The sequence below is a fragment of the Hesperophylax consimilis genome, chromosome 25 (assembly GCF_061612785.1).
Source record: "Hesperophylax consimilis isolate HC1 chromosome 25, BYU_Hcon_1.0, whole genome shotgun sequence".
Lineage (NCBI taxonomy): Eukaryota > Metazoa > Arthropoda > Insecta > Trichoptera > Limnephilidae > Hesperophylax > Hesperophylax consimilis.
Genome location: NC_142860.1, coordinates 26,587,456 through 26,600,729, shown reverse-complemented (window position 1 = coordinate 26,600,729; position 13,274 = coordinate 26,587,456). Strand labels below are relative to the sequence as shown.

The 13,274-nt window shown below is 30.3% G+C and overlaps 1 protein-coding gene across 1 annotated transcript in view; it reads right to left on the bottom strand.

The window, feature by feature from the left end:
* Positions 1 to 5,270: 5,270 nt before the first annotated feature.
* 5PtaseI (inositol polyphosphate-5-phosphatase A) overlaps positions 5,271 to 13,274 on the bottom strand; it is a 50,816-nt gene continuing 42,812 nt past the window's right edge. The window contains exon 11 of the mRNA XM_089646893.1: positions 5,271 to 13,174. Within this exon, the coding sequence (XP_089503019.1) occupies positions 12,107 to 13,174 (1,068 nt within the window). The 3' untranslated portion in view covers positions 5,271 to 12,106. The remainder of the gene's footprint in view (positions 13,175 to 13,274) is intronic.

Here is a 13,274-nt window from a genome sequence, read left to right as displayed (position 1 = left end):
TCTCACACGGTTCCATGATAACTCAACACACCTTTAAATAGTGATATAAAGTTATTTAAAGCGATGAAAAACTAACCCACGTAACCTAGTTTTTATTTCATCACTTTTCATGACTTTATATATCTTTTTAAAGATGTGTTGAATTGTAATTTTGCACACAACAGTCATAATACTCCACTGTGTACTTCCAAATCCATGCTACATTGTTTTTTTTCATTCGCTTTGCAACACTCTAGCTAGATAATAATAAAAAGATCAATAGTTGATAAGATTCCACACATAAATAGGATTAAGAAGAAATCTATTTTAACATCAACACACTAAAGAATAAAACAGTACAACATTAAGATATAATAAATCTTATGGTTATATTCTTGACGACACATAACAATGTAGTTAACTAATGAATATAACTGCATATAACAATGCTGACACTTTATAAATAATATATAACTAGATTACTAATGAATATATTAGGACTTTGAAATAGTTTACTAATAAATTTATTACCATACATAGATTTTTAAATAATATGAACCTTGCTAATGAATATAGTACGACACCGAGATAAAATAAATAATACGTAGATTACATTTTAGTAAAATATACTCTACTAATGCATATAATATTAGGACTCTGATATAATTTAATAAAGACATAGTACGATGCCGCAATTTAGTAAATAATAATATGTAGATTACTTATTAATATATTACGGCACAAAAATTTGACATTTAATAAAATTACTAATGAATATTATATATAAAATATACACATAAGATTTTGTTAGTAATATGTGGTATGAAGGCAAAAAATGTGCAATTATTTAACCCCTTAGGGTAATTTGTTCGGTTTTATAGAAATCGTTGTATCTCCCTTACCGCCATAGTGAGAAATATGATCGAAAGGTGTTAGAAAGAGAAAACACTAAGCTTTATATTCAAATCTGAAATCTGGATCAAATGTGTGTGTTGTTTTGCGTTATCAGTCATTTTAGTTCAGTGTTTAGACGAAACAACGTAAGGTGAGACATTTTTTAAAAGTTTTCAGTCTTACTTATAAAGATATATTACGTATCAACAAGTAATAGTCATGCAAGATTTTTTTAGACTTTATTCCAATCCTCAAAAACACGGTCATTTTCGCATATCGCGTTTAGTTGCTAACTTCATGTTTATTGACCCGGTACCCTTTTAATGGCTTTGAAATTGGTCAACGTGATTACGCGTTCCGTATTTGCTTCGGTAAAATGATATTTCGATTTAAAATATTCCTCTGATAGTGCTGTCAATGGGTATTACTGCTTTTTTACATTTTCATGGCGTGATAGATATATGTCAAATCAACCAGATTGTTAACAAAGTCAGAGATCTCCGTCTTAATACGTCCCCAATACGCAGTACGCACACGTGTGATTATGAGTAACAATTCTACTAACCTGTTCTTATTCCTCCGTATTATCTATTATAAGTAAGACGGAATATATTTCCAATAATAATTTTAATATTTCAAAAATCATATGTTTATTTCTTATAATAAAATTTGAAAGCCTATTTCATCACCTTTCAAAAACAGTTTTTAGTTTTCAGATTCGTTCTGAAATATTCCATTTAAGTATTTGAATTTTATTACAAAACGGAAATACAAACAAATTCTTCAACCTTTTGAAAGCGTCTTTAAGATAACAGTCATTATGCCAGAGGACTGAGGGGTTAACAGCACATTTTCATATATAAAGACATATACAATAAAGTTAAATGAAGTTTTATATGTAAATGTTGTACAATATATATACATATCTAAGCAGGCAACATTAAGTGAATAAAATTGGTGTTTTAGGTAATATTAATAGAAGGATTAATTACTTAAATTACAATTATAATATAAAGGACACATTCACAATAAATTTCAAAATATTCAATAATCAATTTCGAATATAAAGTTATTTTTTTTAAAATTCAATTAGTTTTAAAATTCAGTTTTGCCTAAATTCGACACATCTTATTTTGTAATTGTAAAATATGGCTTCTTGTCTTATTTTTCGACAAATTAAATGTTAAATGCAGATTTGAAAGCTCTGTATCATAATGGAAATGACTTTTTGGGCTTAGAATAGTTTAACTTACAACTTAAGAGTTTTTAGTAGGACATACAAACATACTATCGATTAAAAATTAAATTAAATGCATATTTGAAAACTCCGTACTTCATTACGAAAATGATGTTTTGGGCTTACATTGGTTACAGTAACCTATAAATTTCATGATATCAGAACTCACCGGCTAAGAGTTTTTAGCGGGACATACAAATAAGACTATCGATTTTTTAATTAAGATTATAAATGTAGCAAATTACCGAACACAATATAATATTAAATTTATTATATACCTGAATAAACTATAACTATATAATAAAATAACTATAACACAGATAAAATAATACTATAAGTCAAGGGGTTTTAAATAAAAATAAGTACTTTTTTAATACAAAATCTCAACTATTTTTGTTCTACCTACATTATATAGGATGACTGACTTTCTCTTTGACAGTGTTACAATTGACTTCATTTCCTTTAAAAGACCCTCCCAAAGATGACATAGTCCCTGAGGCAAATTATTTTCCTCAGTATCTCCTGTGTGGAATTAGTTTTAAACTAATTATTATTAGCATAGTTAACCCCTAGGAGCCAAAGCCCTGCATTTGCAGTGTTGAAAAATTGTGCCCACGCACGTCACGAAGCACTGCAATTGCAGCGTCGACTTTATTACATTAATTAACCTTTGTATATTACTTCTACCAGATTCGTTAAACACAAATATCAAAATGTCACTTTACCAAGTATGGTATTGTCTACACGTTGGCCTTAACAAAAATGGATGTTTATTTATTTTATATTAAACCGGGCTTAGTTTTTACAAATTCTGAACCGGCATCTAGTAAGAAAGAATAAGTGTACATATAACTGTAATACAATTTGTCGCTAAATCAAAAGGAATTAAGCATCCTTATCGCTTTATAATATACTTTGTAATGACTTCAAAGAGGTTAAGATTAACTTGGTGATTATATTATTTAAATACAAATCCCAAAACATTTATAACAGTTTTACATTGTATTATCCGAAATGGCTTTATAATCTGCTGTAATATAAAGTACTTTATTACCTAATTACTTCAAATAGGAACCATTTACTCAAATATTTATTTTGTTTCATCGGGAAATTTGGCATTTCGCATCTCCCGGCAATTTTCTGTTGCATAAATAGTCATAAAAATAACATTGAACACAGAACATCAACCAAATTCTTAAGGTTCGTGGAAAAAATAATTGATAAGCTTTGGCTTGTATTTAACAGAGCACAGAGCAAATATTTACATTTTACAACGAAAAATAATAAACGAGCACCAAAAATTGGTTAATAACATATATGTTTGTATCAATCACATATTTTTTGTTGTTTTTGATGAGATTGAAATTAATTTGATCATCCAAACAAAATATTGTCACCAGAAATCATATAGTTGCTGCACAAAAACTGTTTTGTGGCAGATTTCAGCAAAACATTTTTTTACACCAAAAATTTCTAAACTATCAAGGAATCGGGCCCAATCTCGGATACGTGCATAAGTTTAAACGTTATCGCACAAAACTTATTCAAACATAGTTTTTGATGCATCTGAATACAAAACTGGGAAGTCTTTTGCTTCCCTGTAAAATTTGGAAAACTTAAACAGCCGGTCTTGCAAGCGCAACGATGTACGCCATCAGCAAAATATGAGTTATTAGTAAAATATAAATTGTTATTCAGTTTATTAGGTTAGATTTTAACAAGGAATAATATTAACCTAACCTAAATTACTAATGCTAGTGATCACATTTTAGCATAAAATTCATAGTTTTATGCCTAATCAAGATCAACGACGATCATTAATAAACAAATTTGTCTTTGTTAAATTTTTTTATGAATTTTAATTAACCGCATTCTGGTGCTCATTTATTATTTTTTGATTACCGATCAAGTAAATTATTGTAAACAATTCAGTGACCAAAAAATACTTTTGGCGCTCATTTAAATAGTTCCCATTTCACAAATGATTGATTAAAACCAAACTAAAATCAGTCAAAAGATACATTTGGTAATTTTTCGTAAAGTATTCATTTAAATGTCAGATTCTTTGAAGACATTTTCCTGATTTTCTCCTTTGATGTGAATATATCTGGTAGGGCAGTTCTCTGGCAAAATATATTCTGGTTCTGGCAAAAAGTCACTGGCCTCAAATTCTTCAATTTCTGGTTGCATGTCATTGCGACAATAACCTGAAAGAAATTATCTATCATCAAAATGGATATGTTAAAGAGTAAAAGTTATAAATCATAATGTACCAGAATTAATAAACATAGTATTGGATATAGATTCAAAAGTTGTAATGATAACAATTTTAAATACAATACTGTATAATCAGAATTTTAACTGTATCTAAACTAAATAATGTCAATATGTACTTACTTTCATGCATAAAAAACACAAAACAAATCAGTAAAGCACTGTCAATAAAAAGTTACGAAAAATCATGCAACAGTTTCACAAAATAAGAACGAAATCTATTTTTGTCTATGACATTACAATATATCTAGATGCGCTGCAGAAATCTCAAAGTGGCAAGCCAAAAGCAAGTCAATTGTAGTCCTTTCAATTTCGTATTTTTAGTACAAAACTGCCACGGATCGCGTAAGTTTGTGCGCTACCTCTTATAGTGTCAGCAAGTAAGCGTATCTTGTTATCTCAGTCACACCCATGATGTAGAATATAGTACTCGACGCAAATACGAAAACACCACCCACTATCGTTTATTTTGTTGATATGCACATATTCTTTGAATGACTTTGTGAAACATGAACGTTTGAATTAAGAATTGACTGGAAAAATAAGAGATTTTTTGGGACAATAGCAAGTCTAGATGTATTGTAACGTCATTGATTTTTGTAATAAATTTTCATCATTTAATCAATAATGATTTATTTATCAAAAGTAGGCAGAAATATTAAAGGCATAAGGCAGAATTGTGTTAAAGTGCGATTAAAACACATTTCTAGAGATGATTTCATTAATAATAATTAAATAATGTTTTAAATTTATATTCATTTCAATTATGTTGTTTTAATCCCAATAAAACATTTAAGTAAAATTATCACGTTGCATTAAACACATTTGTACTCTATGCCATTGAAATAATAAAACAAAAGTCAAAATAAAAAAAATCTATGCATTTTATTCATAAAACTAGTCAACACATAATATTTACTTCAATTGAAAATACACTAAATGGAATACAGATCTATTTTAGCAGTTTAGAAATAATATACAATAATGGATAAATAATAATAATATAACACAACAGATAGAGAAATTCATAGCAGTTTCATTTATGCTAAAAATTATGGTTTTTGGAAATATTTTCAGATAAATTTTAGAAGTTAAAACATTGTTATTTCTCTAAAAATAAATTATTGTACTAACCACTCAAACGATGGGGAATTTACTAAAAAAATGCCTCGAGCGACGGAGATTTCCGGGCATTCGTGTTTGGAATCTCCAGCACTCGTTCAAGAATTCGAACTTCCGAATATTAATATGGAATCATATAAACTGCTTGCTGTGATTTAAAGCCAATAAATTCACCTTTGTTTCATCATTTATCTCATATTTGTACATTTTATAACTGAGCTGTTAGCGGGAATTTCACAATAAATTGAAATAATTTTTTTTAAATCATCTAGCTAAATTTAGGCAGTTTTCGCTCATTCACAAAATCATACCTTCAAATATTAATATGGAAACATATAAACTGCTTACTGTGATTTAAATCCAATGAATCTACCTATATTTCATCGCTTATCCCATACTTGTAGGTTTTATAATTGAGCTGTTAGCGGAAATTTCATTATAAATTTAAAAAATCGTCTAAATTCAAGCAGCAGCTCAAGGTCTAGAGCAATGAACCCTAAATATAGGTAGCCATCGTTCCTCTGGTTAATAATGTATGTGTGTATGTAATGCAATAGTTTTGCTGATATACAAGGTTGTTATGCTCCATAATTTTAGTTAAAATGAGTCTACCGTGGCAAAAAAAAAAACAAAATTAAATAGATAATTTATTGTAAACTGTCTAAAAAATTATAAAACATAGCCTAACTAATTCATATAGTAAAATAACATTTTATTTATCTTTAATATTAAGTAATGAACATTCTCACAGATAAATTAATAATCTATTTTTTATTCATGGCAAGACATAATCAAGTCTTTCGAGTGTTGAAATGAGCAGAAAGGGAAGAAAAAGAGTCTTCATGGCATTCAAAATTAAGCAAAATTCAGTTAGGTACTTTTGAGTGAAATAATAGAATTTTCTATTTATGGCAACATTTTTGTCTATGGCATTCTAAAGACATTTTAAATTTGAGCAATTTAGAACATAAACGATTAGTTAGATTTATAAAAATATTTATATTTATTTTATAGGAAAATAACTTCAATCTGATTTGTTGAGAGTGCATGTTTTTCAGAAATAATAAATCGGTAATGAATGAAAGTAATAATAAAAAAATAAACAAAGGTTTGACTCCATTTAAAAAAATAAAAGAAGCAACTAGAAATTATTTAGGTGGTATAATTTTTTTGGTAACAATTGAACAGTGGCAATTCAACATACTCTCGAAAAGTAATATAAAGTCATGAAAAGTGATGAAAAAAAAGTTAGGAAAAATTTGGTTGTTAGGTTAGGTTTATAGGCCAACTTTTTTACATCACTTTCAAAATTGTGTTGAATTGCCACTGTCCTGATTTGCCATGGACCCAATTTTTTTTTTATCAAAGCCATTAATTTTGGTACTTTTTTAAGCATAACAAGAACATATTGTTTAAATCGTTGTATTAAACTAGATATGATTGTCTTAGATGTTATTAAAATGTGCATTCATTGTTAGTTTTTATAATTAATACAAATTAATAATACTATGAAAATTGCACTGAAGAATTAAATCCTAAACATAAGGCGAAGTTTTATAAATAAATTAGATTAAAATGGAATTATTAATGCAAAATCTCTTGAATTTTTTTTACATTTTAGAAGATAACCCCAAATTACCGTCATTTTGATATTATTATGAATATCTTCTGTTTGAAAATAAATTAAATAATAAAAATGGTTATCTATTGATGGAAAAAGTGACTAGAGTAGCGTACTCTGATATCAAATCATTGACAAATTCTTCCAATAAACTCAAAAAGAAGAAAATAATGTAAATCTGTAATTACATATCATTTGCCGCAATTGCACCATTGTAAAAAAGTCGATTTGCTTCTTATTAGCATCACTTCTACAACTGTAGATCTGGCAACTATGCTAAATGAACTATCTATCATCACTGACGTCAGAAGACATAGACTTGCCCTGACATGAAATCCAGGTATCCCTTCGACGAGCTCGAGACAAACAATGTGACCAGATTTTTGAGTTTGAATAATCAACGACATCAGTCGTGCGTTGAACGCCGATGAGCGAGCATTAAAATAACAAGACCATGCGCAGAAAAGTAAAGTTCGCTAAAGTAAGGCATCGGTTTGTTTGTTGGAAAATTGAGTGCGGTGGAAAAATTATAACACGTTAAAGCGTAACAAAATGTAACATTTTGGAAACAAGCCCGAACTTCTGTTTATCTAATTTGGGATATGTAGTTAAGTTTTTTACCCAGCCAGCAATTTGCGCACCTTTTGTGATATTACAATGTGAGGCGCATGTCTAATTGTCTAATGTTAGGTTTATTTATTGATAAATCACTGACAAGGACATGGCCACGCCATCCCCCCTGCTCTGTGCAACTTGGTTTGTTTCTCTCGCAATTATGGGCAGCTCTGTCTAATCCTTACTCTGTGACTATCATCCACTTTCTGATGTATTTAACACTAGCATAACACTGCAACTATATCAGACTACTCTATTGGGAAATATTCAGTAACTACTTCTTCTCATTGAGAAACATCTATATTATAAAACAAAGAGAATCAACTGTTACTGATTAGATAGGGATGCCATTTTGTTAGTTTTCTCTTCAATACCTTTTTACTTCAATAAAAATATCATAGATGGTGTTGGTGATATTTTGTGGCACATAATATTATTATATCAATTTATGCCCATAGAAAACGCATATAATTACAATTTATTAATAACTTTTCTATTAGTCGTAAATGTGTGACCTAACACTAAAATGTATAGTATTTTGAATTGATAAAGATAAATTAATTAGGAACATGTTTGTATGTACTTCAGTTCAAATTCAAACTTCAATAATAACAATTTAGTTAAGTTTTTTTAAATCTACTTACAAATTATTGATTATTTTTAAATAGAAACATCGTCTTGTGCGAATGAAAGATATTGAAATTTTTGTTAGAGGGCTAACTTTAGCAATCAAATTGGCAAAAACAAAATCATTTTGCTATTTGGCAAATCGAAGATTTAAGTCTAATAACAATCTCCCAAAAAAAAAACAATGGATGGCAAATATTATGTACTTTTCCAAAAAATCTATTTTGTTTGTATCTTTCTATTCTGTTCATAAATATTTTGCATCAAGTGCCACCCTGTATAGTTTGTATGGTGAAAATGATACAGGTTGTTTTAAATTATAGATACATATCTTTTTGATCTGAATTATACTCGAGTAAAATAATGTGAAACTGTTATTTCGTAATCGTTTTAAGTTCAAAAACGGTTGTAACAGATTCGCAGACTTGCCATTAAAAAAAAGTGTAACTAAGCACTAAGTCCGCGTGAAATGATTTTATTAGAGCACAATTCGTTTGAGAATTCCGCATGAAACATTTAAAACAGCTCCAGCAACACTTTACTAAAACTACTACATCCTTCATAAATCGTTGCTACAAAACGCTTTTGCGCGAAAAGCTTTCTCCCGAAACTGCGTTGCTGAAAAACGCTTCTGGGTGAAACTCTTTCGCACGAAATGCTAAAATGTTTTGTTTTTTATGTTCTAAAAATTACATTATTTTTTAACAGTTTCGGTTATTTTGAAAAATAAACTGAAACGCCCATCTCTAGTATGAGTTACTTTACTAATTGCATTGATCTTTCATGAAAAAAATTAAAGATACCCCAGTGTGGCCCTGATGGACCACTATTTATAATTGACATGTTATTTTAACATATAGTTCTATTCTCAAAGATATTAGAAGAACGAGATGTGCTATGAGCAGTTCATACTGTGTGTAATTGTTTTGCCGAGTGTCGCCGGTTTCGTTCACCAATACTACTGCACACCTTCGCTTACGCTAAGGTATCCGCACTAATACATAGAGCAGATTTCTGTGCGTACACGTCCCGATACCGTTCAAAGTACCCTAATTAGGTAGTACTCCGGCTACGGTCCGGCGGCCAACATAGCATATCTCGTTCTTCTAATATCTTTGTCTATTCTAATCTAGCTAGATTCGTTAACCAGATCCAGAGTGGTAGATGCTTCTAGTATAGCTTTGGTTAAAGAATTGAAACGTTGCTTGAAATGACATTAGCCATGTTTAATGACCAGATTTGACTAACCAGGTACTTCCAAATCTTCATCTTCCCACTTTCTTCAGACACATAATATAATATCCCAGTTTGGGGATGCCGTAGTCCCACTGGCTCCAGACAGTGAGATGTGTTTATTTACAAAATAATAAATAGATGTGTTAATTCATCATTTTAATCTGGTCCATTCACAAGATCCATTTAGCTACATAATATAGCTGAATTCAGATTATAGTATCAGTCCTGAACGTCAATAAAATAAAAAAAGTTATAAGTAAATACAATACAATGCAAAAAAATTAACAACAAAAATTGCTAGAACCATGCAAAGCAAATTCAAATAAAATACAATAATTTTCCAAAATTAACTTATTTCTAAAAAAATAAGCATCTAGCATCAGTGTAATTAAATAAAACACATACAAAATGTTTACAGCATTGTCTAATATAGGGGCAAATCTGATAAAAACCAATATTTCTACTAAAAAAAATTTGAAATAAACTGATAAAAGTCAATTGCTATATTAATAATCTGCGAAAAATCATAATAAATTTTGAATATTAACATATTGACGGACACTTGACGGAAAACAGAGGTTCGTGATATGACATGTGTATACATATATGCTATATTTTATATAAAACCATACTAATGAAAATCAGTAGTAAAAAATTTTAACCGTCTATCATCTTTGAATGTGACACTATCAATTATAGAGGTGTTCACATTGTGACATAAATAAACATGTCTCAATGGTCGAGTTGTGTCATATAACACCTCAAAAACGACGTCAATAGAAGTTGCGTCCGTGAACGTGTTAATTACGCTGATGACGTTCTTTCGTAAATCAGCAATATAATAATACATTTTGAGATTTCGTTGCAAATATTTCAGTTGCTTCAAAAGAGAAAGAAAATTATTGAAAAACATAGACAAATGATAACATAGACACTAATTTGTAATGATATAATTAAGACTTGTCAAATATTTTTTCATACTGGCAATGTTGCCACGACATTAGTGCCATCTGTTGGCGTGGTTCAAAAGTTTTATTATTATTGAACCAAAATAATGCATTAGAAATTTTTGACATAAATATACTTAATATATTGGATTACAATATATACATAGAACATATTTAGTGTTAATTTCCTTTGAAACACTAATTTTATTGTATTGATATAAACCTTTTATTTCTGATGTCTTTCTTGTGGGCATAAGAAATAAACATGTATTTAATTGTCTTGTCAGATTTTTAATCTATGGTTATATTTAGTTCATAATATTAACGGAATATAATTTAATAAAAAATATATTGTTATATTGAAAAATGTCTAAAATAAATATACAAATTCATTACTGTCTTTGTGAAAAATTAAGTTATGAACATAAGAAATTTGTTCAGTCATATAAGTTAAAGCAAAAATAATATGCTTTTAAGTAAAAATAATAATGTTGACTTATCCTATAAAAAAAAAACTCTAGAGTAATATTGCTCTCTTTGGTAGGTAAGAGTAAAACTTTAAGAATTAAATACAATTATTAATAAATAAAATTTTAAAGATAAAATTGGTTTGAGTTCACGCAACAAAACTCAAATAAGAACTTTTTGGTTAACAGAACAGAAATGTATGAAATTGATTTTATGAAACTAGCTTTCACTACAGATAAATTATGTTACAGACTTATGAGAGAAAATGAGCGTGTTTTAGTAATGTATAAACAAAGGAAAAAAAAACATGTGAATCGAAATTGAGCTAAGCATTTTTTTTGAAAATACAGTTAATTTTTTTACTGATGGCACGTCCAATCAATACATAGTTAGTTATATTGCCGATGCAACGCTTGGCTAGTACACCGAGAGCAGTTGTTTTCTGTCACGCTTTAGAATTATTATTATTATTAATTTAAAAAAAATCAATATGGGAATCTAACGAAGGTATTGCCCGTTACTGCACAGCACCATGAATAAAAAATTAATCTATTATTCCAAATATACAATAAATAGTTAGGTTGGGTTGTTTCAAAAACAATCAAATGAAGATCAGCCCCATTATTTATGATAGCTGAATGGTCGGCGTTAAACGTCGACTTTAGGCCCGTTTTAGCTTTTGACCAAATTGTGATCAGCCGTCAGGCAAGACGGTCGTGTCATTATAATATCAGTCAATAGTGATTTGATCAATAGCTAAAACAGATTGAGAACCGGAATGGATTTTTAAATGTCGAAAAATCAAAAGAGCGCCACCCGTCAATTCAATGGTCGACAAATGTGATTTTGAAACACCTTAACCTTACATTATTAAGTTTGTCGCATATATAGCGGAAAAGATTTAACGTGAAATGAATGCTAACACACATCAAAATTCAGTATCGTGGGTGTTAACAAAGAAATATTTTGGTTTATGTTAAAAAATTTCCACTGTACTTCGAAATGCATTACAAAAAACACATAATTTAAGTCATCAGATAAAACTTCAAGTTCCGTGCAGGTCTACATCAAAATAACACACAAAATCTAGCACACGTTGCAACCAAAGCAATTGCACCTACTCGCCGCCTTGTCTTTTATTTTAGAAGTGGTAGCGTCTTTGGTTAAGCTCGCATCCCTACATAATCCTACAGTCTTTTCTGCACTTCTATTCACAAACCCTTCAGAGCTTGCTAAAGGGTTATTGTCAAAAGGAGTTATACTGCTCGTCGTAGAAGTCCTTAAAATATTTTCTAACCTAGATTTTAATTGTCTCGGCGATACACTTTTGGTTTTACTCGTTGAATATTCTGACCGTGCAATCGACTGCGATTTATTCACGTAAAAATTACTGTCGTCTATTTCACCTTTCAATCTCAGATCGAGACTCGAGTCTAAGCTGTCTTTAATAACGCTTTCGTTCATAATGTTGATCGGCAGATCGGAAAACGATATCTTTTCTGAATCAGTTCCGTCGTTCGAGTATATTTCCACGCACGGAGAATGCGAGTCGATACTCTCCGGAGTGTACGGATCTCGAGAATTGTTTGCACAGTATAATAAATGCGGGTCGATGTTGTTGACGATGATACCGTCGTAACTAACGTAATCTGCGTCGATTATATTAATCTGCACATTAGGTATTAGGTCAATATTATCGTTTGAGTCGTCTAAACTGTCTTTTGAAATTGTATCACTGTTCAATCGTTCGTTTAAAGATTTATTAAACTCGTCAAAATCATTGTTTTTACTACTATTGTCTTTAGAGTCAGAGTTAAAACTCTCGTAATCGCTGTGTTTGAGTTGGTCTTTGATGTTTACGGTTAGGTTTGGATCGGTGTCTAATCTGACGAGAGAAGTAGGTCTGTCTTTAGAGGCAGATCGTCTAAAGCCGGAATCGTAGCTAAGGTGGCTGGCGAGACGATTGCGGTAGGCCGTCAGGGATAGGGGCTCGAAGCACTCTTTGGAGGGGCACTTGATGAGGGCGTGGGAGTGGAAGCAAGGGTCGGAGCTGGTGTCTAGGGGCTGTGAGAAGCAGTATTGGCTAGGGTTGTCCTGCATGCAACACTGAACGGTACCTTTGTCGCTCTGTAGCAGGACTCTCAGATACACCGGCTGGAAAATACACAAAATCAGAAACACAGATTAACAAAAAGTCAGGTGCAAGTTAAAAATAATTCCGAAAAGAGCAAATAGGAATTTATTAGAGGGTCGA